We start from the raw sequence: 21019 nt of genomic DNA on the forward strand, positions 1-21019 counted from the left end.
CACTATGGGTCAGGATGGGTGTAATTCGTTTTTATGCGTACTCTGTAGATGTTACACTTCAAAGCTATGTCACCCGCAGGGTGATGCAAGTTGATGCGAAAAAGTTACAGCATTTCAAAAGTTAAGTTTCTTGAAAATTTAGATTTTAAGTTGTCTTATCTCTACCAAAATATTTCAGACCTCTGAAAATCTGTTAACTGGTATATATTACGTTGTACTTACCTTTGATAATTATATGGAGATGAAAAAAAAAAATCAAACAGACTTAGAGTGCTGGCACTAAATGTGATCTGAACGAGGTAATTACCTGATGGTTGTAAACAGTGGTATGTTTGATCAAGTGTCAGTTGATAAAATTTAATCCTCAATGCAGTTTTTATCTTGTCAAATATCGTTAACGACAGTGCTAAGGCCGTTCCTCGATCAGTTGATATGAAATTTATACCGAATGTCCACGTAAATAGGCCGTTTTTACCACTGTGCGCCGGTCACCAATGAGTGACGATATACAGAGTGAGGCATTTAAAACAGGCCACCTGAATAATTCGTTTACTTTTAATGATAGGAAAAAAAGTGTCAAGCAAGAGTTGTTTGATTTTAAGGGGCACGTAATGTGGTGCCAATAACTTTTTTATCGGTGGATGCGTAGAGAAGATATGAAGGTGGACTCTGGTTTTTTTTTAAATAGAATGATATAATTCCTTATACACATTCTGATAGGACATTTCAAGACGAATATAATGACGTATAGTTGAAGGTCGTTCAAGGTTACACAGGCTAACTGTAATGGAAAATAAATGGTCCTCATTTTATTGATGGAGCGTTAAATAGTTGCAAGTATGCACAGATTTTAACAGAAAGATCATTCATTGAACGTAGGGCAATTAATATGATACCAGCAAGATGGATGCCCTGCTCAATCTGCTCGAAATATTAAATGGTCAGTACGTTCTCCTGATTTAACAACCATGGATTTTTATTTATAGGAAAAATTAAAATAGCAACTATACAGCGAAATACCAACAACCAGAGAAGATAAGAACGAGAGAATAAGAAGAGCTTGAATTGCAATTGATTCAAATGAAGTTTATCGTGCAGTGTTTTCTACATTAAGACGTTTTAGAAAAATGCATTCAAGTTCAAAGTCATCATTTTGAACATTTGCTGTAGCAGTAAGTACGAAAATAAGAACGTTAATGAAATACTTTGAAGAGTGCCTTGAAACAATTTTTTTTCTATTATAGTCAGCCTGTGTAACCTTGAATGACCTTCAACTATACGTCATTATATTCGTCTTGAAATGTTCTATCAGAATGTGTATAAGAAATTATATCATTCTATTTAAAAAAAAGACCAGAGTCGATCTTCATATCTTGCCATCGCTTCCACCAATAAAAAAGTTATTGGCACCACGTCACGTGCCCTTCGAAATCAAACAACTCTTGTTCGATACTTTTTTTTCTATCACTAAAAATAAGCGAATCGTTCAGGTGGCCTATTTTAAATGCCTCACTCTGTATATTTCAGATCGCCTCATTCACCGTTATATAATTTTAAAGATTATAAACTCATTTAAGGCTAAATAGATTTCGTTTTAACACGTTGACGTTTTTCGTTGACGTTTTCAGTGTCTGCGCCGTGAGACGGCGCTCGATTTCACAATTCGTTTGATGGGGCGGCGCGCGGCGCGGCATCAAACTGCAAGGTTCAGTACGATGTATGACCCACCGGTGATGCACGCCGCTCTGCGGAACAGACAAGCATGACCCACCGGTGATGCAAGCCGGCGTCAACGTGTTAAATTCGTCTACATATTTGGAATAATTGCTGATATATAGGTAGAGACTGCAGAGTCTTCGAATCAAAGATGAGAACGAGTATGACTATATCAAATTCAGCGAGAAGAGAAATTAATGAGGTCAGTTATTCGGGAGACAGTGTACGCTGTAGGCCAACTTACCTTCGTCGTGACGATTTACCAGGCTTGGCGTCGTTATTTATCATCCACCAGGAGCTCTTTCCGGTACCTTCATTCTGGACCCTCATGAATCGACTGTGCAACGATAAGTTGTGTCTTATGGAGTTCTGTGAACAGAAAGAATGCGTTCTTAATTCTTTGAGACACACGATTCAAAAGAAAAATAACACTTAAGCTGTACCGAACTGAAATTCCATTACACATTCGGCTTCGAATAACATTTTTTTAATTATAATTTTTTTAATTTGCTAATAACATATGAGTAAAAAATATTCCACCATGCAGAAAAAGCTAAGCACTTAACTCCGAAGAGTCATCCTGAATTTTAAAAGCCTTCTGCTAACTTTGTTTAATTTTATTAATTTTATTATTGATCCTTTTCAGTATATCTAAATATATTTAAATATAGGCGTGCTTACAGTTAAGGATATATTATTAAAAGTACTTAGCAACTCTTTCTTAAAAAAGAATTGTATTCGTGTACTGGATACGCTTACTTAAATTGAATACATACATATGTACGTTTTAATTTAAATTTTTCACAGGTATCGTTGCTTATTAAAAAAGAATAATAAACGCGACAAAGATCAGGGGCTTACATGCAGTTTATTTAATACTATGTTGTGACAAACTGATTCTATTTATTGATTGTTTAAAAAACATTGTTGCTAAGAATATTTACGGCATACCATTTTTATTTTATATAATATCTAAGTAAGTTAGGTCTGCGTTGGGTTATACAGGGTGTCCTAAAAATGTTGGAAGACTTTGAAAAGGGTGGTTCACATTTTCGCTAAGGACAAAGTTGTTTCAAATCTCTCCCTGAACTATCTCTTTCAAGGACTTCCAACATTTTTGGGACACCCTGTCTATAGTATAAGGTCAAAATTATATATCGATAATATTTCCATAAAACACCGTCATTTTTCTTATACACCATCTGTTTTTAAATTGAACAGATTTAATATAAATTGTGGAAATTCAGAGGTAATGATTTCCCCCACCCTTTATATTTCTAACCAACCACAACAATCTGCAAATCGAAACAAACGTTCTCGAAAATCTTTATTCCGTTCTCCTTTGTTGTCATTACACAATTTGTTTATAGCTACTGTAACTATTTCTGCTCTTGCTGATGGTCCAGATGGCGAAGAATTAGTGGTTACGATACCATTTTCACAAATATAAAATGAGTAATGCAACAAAAATACCGACAATGTCGCTAAGCATACGAATGGTAAGCATACGAATGGCAAACTGCGATTTAGAGTTTGCTGAAACGTTCGCAAATAGCGTTCCAAATTTGCTTGGAGTACTCGCAATTTCGCTAACGAATCGCGAACGTCGACATGGTTCGTCGAATAAAAGGTACACTTTGCTTACAGTCCTTACAGAACGATAGTAGTGGAAGCAGATTCTTGTAATTTTGAAAAGTTCCCGAAAATGGTCGTCATATCGCGTCGCGAGGAACGGTACAAAGCATCAATTTTGAAAAAGTAATTTTTATTTGCCGCTGTATCGTGCGCTCTTTACGTAAAAGCCCTCCTTCCTCTGCATAGGGGAAACTAGTGCTCCGGGACGAAGACGAAAGGAAATTGTTATCGCTTCTCGACGATACTTTCATATTAGGGTAGAAGCTTTCCGAAATTTTTGGGAGGAAGGACCAGCACCGTAGTCGATTCAATTTGCCTAATGAACAAGCCCCGGAGAAACGTCTCTGTCTACGAAGCACAATAAAACGTAGCCCTCATGACTCACTCTTCGAATCGATTTTGTACATGGTATAAAACGACTCTGACAATGCAATCGCCCGTGTAGATTTCAGCCGCTCGTGTTACGCGCAAACGTAAGATAGTAAAAGAAACTGGAATCGAAATATCGATAGGGGCGAGATGCCCGCGCCGAGGGATGTATGTAGTTGCGTTCGGTCCTCGTAAATTTAAACGGAATTGAAATTATACAGTTGCAGTAAAAGCGTCGCGGACAGATTTCCCTGAAATATACACTGCCGTTTAAAAGTGTTCCAGCACCCTTCGATCTTTATCAAGGGTTTTCCGAAAGGTGCGTTAATAAGTTCATATTTTCGTAGATATTAGTTGTTGCCATCGCTGCGTACATTTAGTAAATGCACACTCATCAACTTAGCTTTATTATAAAAGTAGCTGCGCCTCGCAGTTTCACTGCCACAGAATATTATTCTTATTCACGTAAGTGCAATAATTACTTCGTAACAGATGAACGCATTTAACTGAGTGTAATGTAGAGATAGATTTTTAAACGTAAATGTTAATGACGAACTTGGTCGTGTGATGAATCCCCTATAAGTAAATTTAAATAAACCCTGAAATATACAAAAGGTATAAAATTTAATCCATATTTTTTATTATTTAAATATTTTTTTACAATACAATAATCACTATATATAATTAAATTTACTTTTATTCATACTGAAACAAAAAAATTACATAAATATTTTGATTACAATAAATTATTAACATTCACATAAATATAAATTCAAATATAAAATTGTAAATAATTTTATTTAATTTAATAAATATGTATTTTCCAAACTTCAACAAATTCATTTCTCTGTGAATTATTTTGATGTTTCATTATCTCCTAAACTATGCGACCAAATAACATGCTTGTATTTTATTAAAGAAAAAAATTGTAAAGTCCCTTTTGAGAAACCTTTTACAATTAATGGGGAGGAGAGGCTATTTAAAGCCAACTCTAGTCTTCAACAGCGTTAAGGTCGTTTTCTCTTGTGTTATTTCTTACTGTTAGGATGCAATAGCGCGGATAATTTAAGCTAGTTAATTTCAGAACAGACAATATCCTTAAAATATCATTATTTGTTATCATGCAATAAATAACGCAACGGACGACACACGTGATAATCTGATAGCTCTAAGTCAGGAGATCATAGCTAATCGTTAATTACTACCCAACCCAAATGTTGTCACGGTGTACAGCAATCTCTCTTCTGTTAACGAGCGCAGGCCTTTTATCTTTAAGCGTGGTGCTTAATTTGACCAATTGCTGACAATACCGTTTGGGATTAATGGTTTCTTTTTTTTTTTTCAATTCTGTACTAAATCGAATCTCTTTTATCCTACAACACATAAAATCTGTGAATAACAAGATCTTTAATCTATTTTTTAAAATCCATATATAATAGACATTGAAAGTTAATCCTACTGGTGTTGATAAGTGTCAATTAATATAATATGCAATAGATGAATGTATACATATATAATGGATGAATTTTCATACAATACTCGTGAACAATTATTAATTTTAATTGCAACTAACATATCTTTTTTTTTAATGTTTTCATTCATCTTCATAACCAATTACCTCTCTCAAACATCTTTAGGATTGTATAAATTCTAAATTTACGATTGTATAATTCTTTGCTTACTTGGAATTTTATAAATATGTATATCATAGAAGAAATCCTATCAATTGGAGTAATATTGTAACAAGAAACACTTCGGTCTGTACGCAAGATTATCTTGTCAGATCCTGGTAGCTAACGTGTTAAACATAGGCAAATATATAAATGTGTTTTTAAGGCGTACAACTCATTATTTTGATTATACCAGAACAGTTGAAGCGTTCACAGCACATACAGGTATATTGTCCGCAAAACTTGACCGACTCCTCCACCGATGTACATCCAACTGACAGCCGTCATCAGATAACTAAAGTATTTATCGGTAAGGCGCTGTCGCGAGTACCGATGAGGAAGCTTTTACGATCGATTCGCATCGCCGATTCTTTTTACCTTTTACTTCGTGACAGACTCATAGGGTTCACGATGGCGATCCAGCTATTCCAGCCATTCAGTCGTGAGCTATACAGAAGGACTTTACAGCCCTATCATTTCCCCGCGTTTATCGATGGTGCACTTCGAAGGTGAAGACATTTTTGGCGCCGCTATTCTGATTTTTAAATGGACCCTTGTCGTTCGTGTTTCGATACCGCGCGACGAGAAGAGTATCAGCAAACATTTAAACGAACGTTCTTATGATTACTGAGAAACAATTTATCGATACACGTTCTCAAGATCATTTTATTAATTGTATGTATGTTCTTCATATGACACAATTGTATATTAAGAAAAGGTTTTTCACAAGGGTGTTTAAGATATTGTTTTTTTGTAAGAAAATAAGGATAGCAGCTTAGGTATAATTAACATGGCGATCCAACAGGTTTTACTACAAACGTTTGCATTGTATATATCGACTAAATGTTTGAAAAAATACAGCGAACTAAACATGTATTTTTAAGTAACATTAAAAAATCTGTTGTAAATCGAGATTTTAACGGTTGTCAAAGTAAAACAAAAATGCCTGAAGTTCCATTTTGAATAATTAAATCTTCTTAAAATTGTACGTATCAATTGTTTATTTGCAGTATTCGTTTTTAATACTCGCTTTTTCCATAGAATAATATTTAACAATACTGAACGTAAAACGATTTCGAGGAAAAAGGATGAAAATGGAGAATTGGATAAACGCACACAGCAACGAACGAAAGATATACAAGGATACGTGTTATCGAAGCAAACTTTTACTTTGATCAGTGCAGTGAACGAGAAGCGAAACAATTAAAATCGCTCTGGACACGATGGTCGATAGATGTTATTTCGTTTACTGAAATGGAGAAACATTAACACACTGAGATTTAATTAAATTTCATTAGTTGGTTCGATGCCAAGCTTTTAACATTGACGGTATCTGTTGTATCGAAGATATTTCAAGAAAAACTGGGGACTTTGAAAATGTAAAAGTTTGCATACATTCAAAAGTTGGTTTTTGTTTAAGAAATCACAGACAACACTAGCAAGATGATAAGCAGCTGCTTAATATAATAATAATAAAATTGATAAAATGGATTTGTAATCAACGATTACAAACACGTGCGAATACGATTAAATATTGAATTTAATAATACTAGCTTCAAGAATAACTACTTCGACTTTTCTAAGAATTGCAAATTCAGAACTTTAGTAGTTAATTATTCAAAGGATAACGAGTTTCCAGCATTCTCGTTATATAATTACCGACTGCATCCGAACTATTCACACAAAGTGCGAGTAGTGCCAACGACACTGTTCAACCTAAACTTACACATACACAACAGTTTCGACACTGTAAACACCCGAATGATGATTAACCGTCGTATTTGCAAGTTAGATTCGAAACGCGATAAATATAGTGATTGTTTTGAGTGCGCCGGATACGTGTCTCTAGTTTGAGAAAAAGTTGAAAAGCTCCGGAGAGCGATAAGAGGGAGACTTTCGGTCCCTGAAAGCACGATTTTCTCCCAAAGTCGCGGAGCCACTGACACCCAGACCGAGACGATGACGTAATTTCACGGTGGACGCTTTTCTTGCATATCGGGGGAACTATTCGAAGCAGGAACGATCCAGCTAGAGGACACAGGGCCATTGAGAAACGAGTTCCATCGGAGTGGCTCGTTGATTCTGGCGACGGCAGTCGATGCTCGTGACCGCCGATAAACTCTGGCACTTTCGTCAAAAACCGTATAAAGTTCGTTGAAACAGCCCCTCGCCTCGCATGCCAGCGAAAAGAACGCGATGAAGATGGCGGGACGAGCCACGGAGGCGGAGGTGGTTATCTCGCTCCCGAATGGACTGTATAACGCGCAATTTATGGAGCATATACTTGTCCCAGCTGTCCTGCCGTGGAACGTCCACTATCTTCCGCAGGGCAGCACGATAAGGGAACTCAAAAGTCCGTCGTTCCTTGGACGAAAGTGCGAAGACGGTTCCCCTAAGTACTCGCGGCAGCGTAATCGCGGCTGAATTAATGGTCACCCATGAAAGTAGTCGCAGAATTAAGTGTCCACGAATGACGCTGGACCAATGGTATTAATGTTACGGCCGGCAATTTATTTCCCTGGACCAGGGCTTCTTAAACTTTTTTCATTCAAGACCCCATTTCTGATTGCGATTTTTTTCGCAACCCCAAGAATATAAAATAAAGACATGTCAATATTTTGTGTTGATTTATTGACTGGGTAACGATATATATACACATGAAAAAATATAGTTTTAGAATTTGTTTAAAAACATACAAAAATATGAAATTAAAAGTAGCACAAAAAGTTGTAAAATTGTATTTATTATAGATAGAAAAATTACATACCCTATTTTTCATCAAAACTGCATTTCTGTAATAACATAAATAAAAGAGAACATTAAATATTTTGCATTAAACTCTCGCGACCCCAAGATTTCGCTAAGCGAACCCATTTGGTCTCGCGACCCACAATTTAAGAAGCCCTGCTCTAGACCATTTCTCACTGCTTTGATTTTCGCAATCATTTTTTACTCTAACAGTCACAAAAAGCGAAGTATTTTTTAAAATTCTTTGTTGAAAATATATACGATGAGTTGCCTTTAGATTTTCTTTGTGTTTCCTAAAAGAAAAACAGCCATAAAAGCTAGATGAATACTAATAGTAAGATATTCAAATTAAACAATTTTATTCCCCAAAATATCGTGCAAAACTATATCGCTAAACATATTTTGTTACAGGTTAACCCTTTTAACGCGAACGGCGTATATATACGGCCTCCAGAAATGGTAACTCAGAGAAGTGTTTGTATTCGTTAAATCAATTTTTAAAAATTATCTGCTTATAGGGGATGATGAGACGAAACTTCTTATATATTTACAGTTTATTTATAGGATGCTTAGTTTCGAAAATAAAAATTGAAAAGTTAAAAGATTGTTGGAAAAACTGAACTCCAGGAAAAAGGTCTTCTAAGTTTTCAATTTTTATCTCTGAAACTAAACGTCGTATGAATGAATTGTAAATCCAAAAACGTTTCGTTTTGTCATTCTCTATAAGGAGATATTTTTTTTCTTAAATTAGATTGTTCTACTGTTGTTTTTTTTCTTTAGGACAATAGCAGCAGGATCATACCATTACGAGATCTTAGGAAAAAGGTCTTTTAAGTTTTTAATTTTTATTTTGGAAACTAAACATCATATGAATAAACTGTAAACATAAAAAAGAAGTTCCGTCATATCATTTTCTATAAGCTGATATTTTTTTAAATTCACATCTCTACGTCTATTAGAATTTCCAGCAAATATCGTCCTGCGTCTATCGTCCTGAGTATAAGTATGCATTACTTATTGAGTGTTATTATTTATGTATTACTGTATTATTTTATAGTTTTCGAAATTCTAAATTTGAACATTTCAAGTATTATAGTATGGAGAAGAATATTTTATAGAAGTGAATAAATTCGGTTCAACAACCACCCTAGATAGGGATCAGCTCGTATATTATTTATTCGTATCTTAACCAATAAAGTATCAAAAAGAACGAAATAAAGTACTCTCAATAATGAACGTAATACAGGTGTAGAAAATTCGTTCCTTGTTTTCGTTCATTATTTAACAGAAAATAGCTAACTGGGACTTCCTATTGAATTTGATACTTGAAATTTGAAGAAGAAAACTTGGCTTTCAGAGAAATGAACGGAAGTAACTTCATTAATATTTAGAACTACGTCACTTAGACTAACTGGATTTTGGTCTTTTTTGGATCCACCTAAAATGTAGCCCTTGTAAATATTAATAAAATTACTTCCGTTCCTCGCTGTGGAGACCAAGTTTTTTTCTACTTCCGATACATCTGACGACTAATAATCTTTTCCAATTCTAAATGCTTATACACCAAATGTAAATTACCAAGCTAGGTTGTAATTGTAGTTTGCAAATATTCAAAATAAACTTCGTACAATCTTGCACGGGCAAAAGTTTTAATAATCAATTTGTATGAAATACCATTATAAAAATAGATAGAGAGATCCAAACACGCGCGGGGACACATGTATATTTAACATTAATTTTCTCGCAAACGAAGTCTCATTCACGACGAAATTTTATTCTATATTTCTGACTCATTTTTAAACATATAGTATACCTTCGTATTGCACTGTACACGTTTTTATCGAATATTTATAGAGTTTTAACAACAACTATGATCGGAGTTAGAAGTAATATATCTGCTTTTGTAGAGAACACAATTATTTTTGGCTTCCCTAAATTATTTATATTCCGATCTCGCAGTTTTCATTGTAATCAATTAGTAAATTCCGACAGTTTCACACCAAAAGTTTAAATTGAAGGTATCGACTAGGTTTTGTTTTAATTGCCCTGCAACGGAAGTATTATTACAGAACGTTTGATATTAAATTAGCATCGCAGTAATCAACCACGAAGCTTTTATTAATATTACGAATGAAACTTTCACTTATCCACGCGTACAATCTGATTGTTTACTTTTTTCATCGAGTAAATCAAAATCGTTGGCTGAAATATTGAGTATATACACGTCTTTTATCTGTTTAGCGCAATTCATCAGAGAGAATTTGCAATGACAACGATCGAAACAAGCACCGATTTGAATAGTAAACCACGATCGTTAGTCAAATCTGACACGAATGCTTTAATTTTTCATTCGCACGTGAACACAGACACGAGCGACCAAGCGAGTCCGGCTACGATCGATTCACTGTCATCGAATTCATTTTTAAATCATGCATTCTACAACTCTACGGCGTTTCTGGGCGTTTCTTGCATGCAAACACTGTCTCGGCGTTCTTCAAAAATTCACTACGCTACTTTCAGCAGATCCAAGAAAGTTTAGTGTTCCACAGTAGTAAGAAACAGACTATGAAATTGGAAATTGGAAATTGCAAATGGCAAATGGAAATTCAGTAATACTTAAACTCTTCTGAAAATTCGAGAGAAGTCTATAATATAATTTCAATGAATGTTAATATATAATTGTAAAGAAACGACAAAGACCTTAAATTACAATCATAATGAGAATTGAATTAAATTACAAATCAAAATAAGTAATCATGTTTGCATGTACATGGTAATTGCTTTTCCAGTAAACATACACGAAATAGATTGATAATTAGAGTTTCGATCAAATTTGTAACACGAAAATAGCTATGGAATTTTTATGGATAAATATTTTGCCCTACAAAAATAAAAAATGTAATGAAATTGCAGATGAAACGAAGTATTAGTGGGTAGCGTTAATAAACGAGAATTTAAGAAATAACGGTGTAAAACGATCGAACGGAAGCAGAGTTTCGTTTCTTTTATCACGGATGTGGGTTTTGTCTTGTCACGGTTACACCTCATCCTTCTGAAATTTTTCATCGCGGGAAGGAAGTGGATACTAAAGATGCGGTCTGCGATCAATCTAAAGCCAACGCACTCCATATTCGCCGCAACTGCGAAGTTAAATATTCGACGCAAATAAAAGTAAAATTGTTTTATCGCTACAGGTTGAATTTCCAATCCAAATGCCTTACTATCAAGGTTACCATTTCCAGAGGACAAGAAGAGAAGACACAAGACACTGTAAAAGCAGATAATAGATCTCAATACATATAATTGGTGTTTGATAAATTTTCAAAATCTTTTGAACATAATTTTAATGGAGTATGAAATTATGTACGTGGCTTTTTGAAAAAAGATATTCGTAACTCTATCTACAAATAAAATCCTTAATTATTTCGAGTTTTAGTAAAAAAATATAACCGCCAAAATAAATCCTGGTTAACATTAGGTCTGATCTCTATTAAGCCAGAGATATGTAACGTTAATTATGGAAATAAAAAACGTGATAACTTAGATTTTGGGGACTCGTGGAACGTGGTAACATTAGCAAAACTATGTGGCGTCAGAATAACTATGCTTTATTACAAATTTCTCATGCATTCGTAATAATATAAGAATCATAATTTATGGCAGAACAAGAATGCAAACTTAAAGAGTTTGCCGTATTAAAAAAATGTTATAATTTAACAGTTGAAGAAATATAAACTTTTCTTCATTTCTGCAACTAATTTTTGTGCTGCTTTTCTGAAACATTTAGAAAAACTATAATAAAAAAAGTCAGCAAATCAAGTGCCCTTTTAAACTAACATTATATCTGTATTAGTTCAGATAATTGAGATTATGCTATACCAAATCGTAACACTAACTCAAATGTCACTTGAAAGCTGACTCTATCTAACTCACATAATAAAAATTTTTTACCATAAATCACGTTTTAATCACTTTTATTATTATGTAGAAAATCAGTGCAGTTGCTTATAATAACAAGTTTCACCTGACTAGAATTACTGGAACGTATGCAACATTGCAAATCTCTTAAGAAGTATTAACTTGTCCGTGCTCAAAACTTTGTCGCAAAATTAGCATTTGCTAAATTAGGAAAATAGAATCTATTCACTTAGGGAATATATTATTTTCATCGAACTATAGAGAAAAACACTATGTGTAGTGTTATTTTAAACAGTTAAAAACAATACAGTAGATTCAGTTTACAAGTAACTAACAAATATATATATAAAATTAAAGTTGAGTCAAGAAAATACATAATAAATAATATTCAGATAAATAAATATAAAAAATATTAACTAATTTTGCATATGTTTATTTATATTCAAGCATGTATTTACATGAAAAGTAATAATACATTAATATATATATTTATTAATACAAAGACAAATATGTATATTTATGTATATATATTAGGAAGTATGCTTAATGCGTGTGCATTTGTGTAATTGTGTAAGATATATAGTGCGTGTGCAGTTGTGTGCTGTATGTACAATGTATATTGTGTGTGCGTTTCTCGGTTTTTGGGAATTAGGGAATGTCCTTTATTCCAATTAGTTACGTTCCATGATAAAAATGTCTATGAATACATATTCTATCTTTCTGTGAAATTAAGTTACACGAGATTTATGTGAAGTAAGCATTAAGAATGAAGTGTACCAAGTATTGTTTAATTTGACTAATAAAGTTCTCTTCGTGTGTTATGATCGTATTGTTCAAGTTTATCAAAACTCCTGACAAATAACTCATTAAAAAAGTTGTTAATTAAAACTATCTCTGACAATATCATAAGGTCATATTTCTTTCCGAACTTCATCCATTTATTTATGCGAAAGGAAAATCTTCTTCCTGAAAGATGGAGCTAAGCTGTTTGCGGGTGAAACAGTTTTGATTTAATTCGAAGATCCCTTGTTCATCACTATCGTAATATTAAGGATATGAGAAGTCCGATAGGTGGACGTTTTTCGACATGATGTTGGGTCGCTGACGTTTATGCACTAAGGTAATTAGATAGAGGCCGGAAAGCGATCGGCCAAGACTGCCAACAAGACCATCCCACCAATCTGCACGAACATCTCGGTACACATTAATTCAATTCCATTGACGAGGTCAATTTCGTAAAAAGCATTTGCCAGCCGATCGAAGCAGGATCGATCGCGTAGTCGTTTGGTACCTGTGTGCGCATCCACCCACACGAAAAACATACGAGTGCGAGCACTCTGTCAACTCGTAAAACGGCAGGACACTTTAGCTGCAGCTCGACAAAACTTCTGTAAGAATAAGAAATCCGCCTTGTTGGCGGAAAGCGAGCCACCAACGAAACGAAAAACCTAATTGGAATCGTTTGGTTACTAACTGTTGCTGTCAAAATTTATTGAAAATTAAAATGAATACTGGTTGGATTCATAAAAACCAATGCTTATGTTTAATAAAGTACAAATCATAGATTTGAAGAGCTAGTTCTCGCTAAACGTGTAAGTGTAATATTTAATTACAAATTATTGAAGGAAGCTTTTTGTATCAATAAGGATTAAACTGCTATTAGAAAGCAACAAGTTTACCGTAGTAATTAATTGAATTTATTTTCTGAGTTCTAGATAATTTGACACTGCAATTCTAGCGATTCACTTTGCATTAATAATAGACATCCAATTTCATCCGAGTGTTTCATTTTATGCGAGTCGAACAGTTGTATTTTAGAATTAAAAGTAATTGGCAGGTGACAGTAGCATTTATAAATAAACGAAAAAGGAGATGAACCAGATCTCTACTAAAATAGAAACAGCGAAAAGTTTGAACTGTTACAAAAGCGCGTAATCTTGGTGACAAAATAATGAGGTACGAACAGTTTTTTAACTCGCATTTCAGCTAATTATAAGTTATTACGGATGGAGGAATTGATGGAACCATCATGGCATGAGTCATCGAATCGACAGATTTAATTTAATTCCCGGAAGTGGAGTTCAAAAATCATATGTGTACATCTGCACGATTAATTTTTACCGTTGGATGCATTAATCGCTACAAATGAAATTAATAATTGCGCTGATATTACACGTGAAAGAGCGACGGATGCGATAGCTCGCGTAGTCGAAAACATTTATTCACCGGAATCGCTTCGAAAACGAAGCCCATATTTCACGAATACCGATTCTAATTTGCGCAATATTTCAAAAATAAATATCAATTTCGAAATCTCATTATTCCATCAAAAAATCGTAGGAACGGAGATCGATGAATAGTTCGATAACGTTTAAATACACATGCGTAATATTCAACTTGTTTATTGATATAATTTATTGTACATAAAAAATAAACCGTTTTCCAAAAGAAAATATTTTTTTTTAAGGTAGTACGTATTTATTTAAAAAACACGCGTTGTATGTGCGTCTGAGGCACATATAGATATGTCGCTGTAAAACAATTATAACATTGAATTTCGACCTGGGACTTTTACAGTTACATCTATAAGGTGTAGGTCTTTATTTATACAATAAAAAAGAAGCAATTATTTTTCATTTTACTTGAGTTAAACTCCCCCCTTAATTCTTTACGGTCGGCTGTCACACATTCCATAATTTGCGAGCTCTTGTAAAATAACTCTAATCGATCAATTAAATTTTAATGGAATTATATATACATATTTATTTATTGTCAGATCAGCTTGTAAGCCATTAGCGGCCACTGTGAGTTACATGATCAACATTTATATACATATGTGAGTCATAATATAATTAAAATAAATACGGAATGACTTATGATTAGAATAACTAATTCTTCCATCTAACAATAATTATAAACAGTATTTAGCATTAAACGTATGTTTTAGACATTTGTAGTGTCTTGTTAATTCTTCTTTATATTTCTTTGGATAGTTTTGTCCTTTGTAAAGAAGAATAATTTTTTACATGTATTCTTGTTATTTAAGCTGCTCTTCAGGGTGGTTGGTTGGTTTCGTGTTTCTCGTATAATATTATGCAGTGGACATTCTTCTCGCATATATTTTACTGTGATTTTTTGATTACCGTTTCGTACAGTATGGAGGTTCTTCTTTAGTCATTAGATGGCTATGAATTAGTTTTGTGTGACCTATTCTTAATCGAGTTAGTAGGATTCGTTCTCTTCTTGGCAACGAAAAACCAGGATTAGTAGAAAAAATATATTCTCTTGACTCTTGAAAATCTATATGTATAGACATTAACCCTTTGCACTTTGCGCCATCTCGTTGCAAAATATGCGAACAGGAATCGCATTACATTAATTAGTCTAACTTTGGAAACGTGTCTTTTTTGGTATTATTAGACTTGATTATAAATTCTTATAGCTTTATATTCTTATATTCTTACAGCAAAAATACAGAATCTTTCAAAAGAGGCTTCAGAATTTTGTTTTATACTATATTCAATATATTCTATGATGTTTTATATACAGTCAATCCCATAAGTATTCGTACCCTCTATATCAATTGAAGAAATTTGTCTAATTTAAATGATAGTTTCCAAATCAATTCTCCATTATAAATATGTACATGAATAAACTTCCCACATCTATATATTTACAATTACAAATCTATTTGGAAACATGAAGCATTCATTTAAATTACACCAATTTCGTTAATAAATATTGAGGGTACGAATGCTTATGGGACTGACTGTATTGTATATTGTAATATATATAGAAATAGCTGCGCCTCGCGGTTTCAACCGCGTAGAATACTATTTATTTTATGTCGTTTACGTTCGACTGACAGTTCAACCACGTGAATGTATTTTATGTCGTTTGCGTTCGACTGACAGTTCAACCCCGTGAATCTTCATGAACCAGTCAGTGACTGTCTTTTGTTCTCCGTAACGCAGATGTTTCAATCGACATTTTTGATTCTTCATATACAAATATTGAAATTTCGAATTGAAATCTTCGAGTTACAACAAATTGTTACAACAAATTAAATAGCATGAAAACCTTCTCCATGAAAAAATACATATATGTGCCAAGTTTCATGTTGATCGGTCAAACAGTTTCGAACACATCCATTTTTATATACATATACAGGGTGTCCTAAAAGTCGGGGAGGAGCCGAAAATGGGGAGTAGTTGAGACGATTCTGAACAACAATTTCCTTTGCAAAAATGTCGGATGGAGCTTCGTTAAGGAGATATTAAGAGAAACCCCGACCAATCAGAGCGCGCGTAGACCGTTCGAGCGGCCGCGATAGCGAAGGCTACGCGCTAGGTCGATGTTTCGATGCACGTCGAGTCACTAGTTCGCGTCCAAGCGCGGCTCCCAGCGCGTAGCCTTCGCTACCGCGGCCGCTCGAACGGTCTACGCGCGCTCTGATTGGTCAGGGTTTTCGCTTAATATCTCCTTAACGAAGCCCCATCCGACATTTTTGCAAAGGAAATTGTTGTTCAGAATCGTCTCAGCTACCCCCCATTTCCGGCTCCTCCCCGACTTTTCGGACACTCTGTATAAGTATAGATATAGATATGTCTAATTGGTACACTTTAAATAAAGTACCGATCATGATTGTAATTAAACATAATTGAAAGTGCCCACTACCCCTCCCACGTTGACAAGCATATTTTATTATTAAAAACAAAACACTAAATTCTCTTTTAGGAAACCCTTTACTTCATACACTTTCTAAGTAATGTCTGCTATTATACATATTTTACTCTATATCTCTGTATATACACCATCTTTTGGTTTGCTTTCTCGTGCAATTTCAGTAAGAAAACTACAAGGAAACATGCATTTTTTTTAAATGTGCCCTAGCATAAATTTATTCTACATAATCCCTAACAAAATTTGCTAGATTAACGGTGTTCCCTCATAGGGAATATCCGAGTGCAAAGGGTTAACATTCAGATGATGAGTGAGGTGGTCTGCCTAATAAGACACTAACGGGAACAAACCACCGTGGAACTGTTAAAATTGAAGAAACGGGAGTTCACGACGAGAAAGAAGACTGTCCTCTCTAGGCTGGGGCGAAAGCCAAGAGATATCGCGAGCAGAGTGCAGCGGCGTACAACGGTCACCGCCGCGTAATTCTGCGACAAGGAGATTCGGTTAATTCGCCCGGAGACTCGCAAGCTGTACGAGAGCGGATTCCGCTCGATTGCAACCACTCAAATCAGAAATCCAGTTCGGCAGCCAAATGCAAGATCGAACGTACAATTCAGACGGTAGCGAACTGGCAACGGTGACTGAGGGGAGACGGAACGAGGGAAGGGAAACAAGGAAGACGGCGAAACAGAAAAATGAAGAGCAAGGACGGCCCCGAGCTGTAACCAGGGCTTGAAGAGTACGGGAGGAGAGGCTAGATAAACGAGAGAGGGACGAAAGGATAAAATAATAGGAGGAGAGGCAGAAGTGGATATAAGGCAGAAACAGTGAGCCAATTCGCTAATCCCGATTTCCGATCGCGGTACGTCGATTCGCGTATTTACGTTAACAGCTCCAATCAGTTTCCTCTACATTTCCTTACTTTCAGATAGCGAAAGAGTACTCCTGGCTGCGTTCACCTCGGTACTTGCTTCCCTCTTTGATCGGCCGATACGCGTTCTGGCGTCCGCGACTCGTGTGCTCTTATCTGCTTTATTCCTAAACATCGCGTGTTCCTTAAGCTCTTATAATTACGGGAACATTTGAAATTGCACGTCGCAAAGAGTTATAATAATTCTGAGAGGCTTTGACAAGAAGACTGATTCATTGTAAAAAAAAAATAAGTCGCGAATAAAAACCGAGATTTGTTTATATCCAGCATTGTTTCTACGAAAATTGAGTTTAACAACATGTAAACCACGTTTACTTTCAGTTATGACTTGACCGATACGTTTATCTTCAGAAATTTCGTCTTATTCGAGTCTGTATATGTAAACCTCCGCCCTAACATAATCCGCTTTCTTTTTAACCAACTATGTTACTCGATGAAAGTAACAGTAAATTTATTAAGAGGAATGATATCTCGATTCAGAATACCAGTCTATTAATCGTTAATATACACATTTTACCATGTGAATATTGATACTATTAGATTGGTACATACGAATCGTCGTTTATATTAGGGTGAGCCAAAAGTTCGTGGGTTTTTTACATTGTTTCAGTTTGTGAAATTTCTTGAAGTCATTAAAATTACTTTATATGCAAGTGTTATATATCATTTAGTAGTTTTTGAAAGGCTCTTTCATAATTATTAGCTGCATTAATTTATTCATCGTTTAATTGTTTTCGTTTTAGTAAAATCATGCAAAAATGTTGAGATTCGTGTACTTTTACGTCACTACTGGAAGCAAGAGTTTAACCCTCCATGGACACATGTGGTCCGTGGTGTCCGACTGTTTAAGTGAATTCGTGAGTTTCTCGTGTTTCGTACCGATTTTCATTAAATAACAATAATAAAAATTATTTGTTATGCATCGCCCAATGCATAGTCTCTTTCTACAGATCTCAAACTGCTCTCTTGAATTTTTTCAGATATTTTTAACGAGTCCAAGTATGGTAAAAAACGGTAGAACGCCGTAGAGCCATGTGTGTTTAGGGAGTTACGTAAATTATAGTCTGTCTACGGAGGGTAAACGCTACTGAAGCAGCAAAGAAAATATTATATTTAGTAGCTTTAAACTCGAAAATGAAAAACGAAAAAAAATTAAACGATCAATAAATTAATGTAGCTAATAATTATATATGAAAGAGCTTTACAAAAGCTACAATATGATTTATAACACTTGCTTAAAAAGTTACGCAACTATTCCATGTATTCATAATTGTTGATAATAAGGTTATAATGTTTCTATTCTAAACATCTTTAGTATTTTAATGTGTACGCCTTACAGTGTATTTCTTCCTCTGTAATATGATTACAATCAATTGATGACAGAGTAGACTAAAATGGATAATACTGTCCCGAGTGATTGAAACACTGGAAAAACGACGTTTCATATGCGCCAACCTAATACATTCTAAAAAAACATACAGCTCCACATAGAAACAAATACAAGTCCAAATTCTCGTTAACCTGCAATGATACGAGACATCATTAACACATTCACCGACAACTACAAGATGTTTCGTAGTTCAAATGATTGCAACTACTCAAGCGATAAGTTTATAACCTTTTGAATCGCGAATTATTGCAAAAAAAGATTGTAATATCACTTTTTATTATCAAAATAATAACCTGGATTACATGTCTGTGTTAAATCTTGGCGCCCAAGCCAAAACGCTTTAAATTTGCCTGGCAGTGAATGGGTTAAACAAAATCAAACTCGAATGTTATTATTGCTTCTCGGATCCACAATGCAAAACAAATAATGCCAATAAAAATTAATGCGCGATCGAATGTAGTCAGCAACCTTGCTACCAATCAAATCTCCACAAAAGATCGCAAATCTGTTAGGGAAAGAATTTGCCATGTCTTCGCCGGACCCAGGCGGTTTCCCCGGCAGATAAAGAAACACAGTGTTGCAATCTTGGAAGAGCTGAAAAATTTGGTGGTCTGCGTTCTCCTGGCTCCCTCTGCGGTAATAGATTCCTTTATCGACTCTACCAGTCCAGACCTTGCCCCGGTCTCTTTATCGTGGTTGAAATATCAGCAAATAGAAAAGAGCTGTCCGATATCCAGAAGGAACATTCGAAAGTTTATCGTGACATAGGTGCAGATAATTAATTGATCGAAGCTCCTCCAGCTCTCCCTTGCCCGGTTGTTTTCAAACTTTCCTGACCAGTGGTAATTTCTCGATAGGCCAGCCGTGGCGCTTGGGAGTTTTACGGCCACCTTTGTAACTCGCGAGTCGCGCTGATGAAGTCGACGAAGAGGAAAATCGAAGCAAACGAACAACGCTTTGTATGCTGGGTTCGACGATTCGAACCTTTAGACAACCCTCCTTTCCTACGGTCAAAAGCGACCGACATATTAGTTCCATCATTAGGTTTTTGTATTATTTGCGCAACTGTGAAGAGTGAATTCAGTAAAACTGAAATCACCCAAAGTGTAAATTACAAATAAACATTAATTTTGTTTTAAAAAAAGAAGTTTTTCTTAGCGAGTAATAACCTTATTTGTACATGGTAAATGCGTTTCTAGGTGAATTACGAATACAGGATTGGCAACTAACAAAAATTGACCCTATCCTATTACTAATTTCTTCTTCATTCTCTCAAATCGCAGCAAATGCGTCTGTAATGCTCTGTACTAACTGTACTTCAGCAAGTAAATATAAGTGTTTATGTAAACACAAATAGAGGTATTCATAATACGTTCGTGTTCGTACGCTGTGTCGACAAAATTCCAGTTCACTATCATGTTGTATTACTAGTTAAAACACCATAATAAAACATTTGAGAACATATGTTCATATAACATTTTTGTTCTTACTTTTGCGTATAGAACACGCTGGTAAAAGTTGGCCGGAAAAAACCGGGACACCCTGTATATGCGCACGGATTACAAAGCAAATTTGTAATCTATAGCTTAACATCGTTTTAAAAATAGCTTATCTTGCATAATAAGACAAAATTCTGGCAAAAATAGAAGCCATATCATAACGAATAAACACTCTGGATTCTGGCGCAAGACTTTCTTCTTATGGTAGAAAAACGCGTTAATAAAGAAGATTTTTTCCTCGAAGGGCATATTTGATGGAAATTATCTAGCAAGGGATGAGCGAGCAAGAAATGTTCGGAATCGCCGGTCTGATAAATGTCAGAAAGCCGCAGACGGGAACTAAGAGTCGAATTCCGTCTGTGTCTATTAAACGATATCCCGAGCTGGACGGTGGACATTTTTAAAAAGCGAATACGGAGACGTTTCTGTCGCCTGTATACGATACAGGCAAGAGGATACG

At 35.0% G+C, this 21019-nt stretch overlaps 1 protein-coding gene across 2 annotated transcripts in view; it reads right to left on the reverse strand.

The window, feature by feature from the left end:
- The window catches only part of LOC128891386 (forkhead box protein O-like), a 317193-nt gene that overhangs the window by 96614 nt on the left and 199560 nt on the right, over positions 1-21019 (reverse strand). For both annotated transcript variants that reach the window (XR_008460832.1, XM_054150871.1), the window contains exon 2: positions 1961-2085. Coding sequence is in view for 1 of the 2 variants with exons in the window: in XM_054150871.1 (XP_054006846.1) it covers positions 1961-2085 (125 nt within the window). In the remaining variant the exon portion in view is untranslated. The remainder of the gene's footprint in view (positions 1-1960; positions 2086-21019) is intronic.

The sequence above is a fragment of the Hylaeus anthracinus genome, unplaced genomic scaffold (assembly GCF_026225885.1).
Source record: "Hylaeus anthracinus isolate JK02 unplaced genomic scaffold, UHH_iyHylAnth1.0_haploid 0, whole genome shotgun sequence".
NCBI lineage: Eukaryota > Metazoa > Arthropoda > Insecta > Hymenoptera > Colletidae > Hylaeus > Hylaeus anthracinus.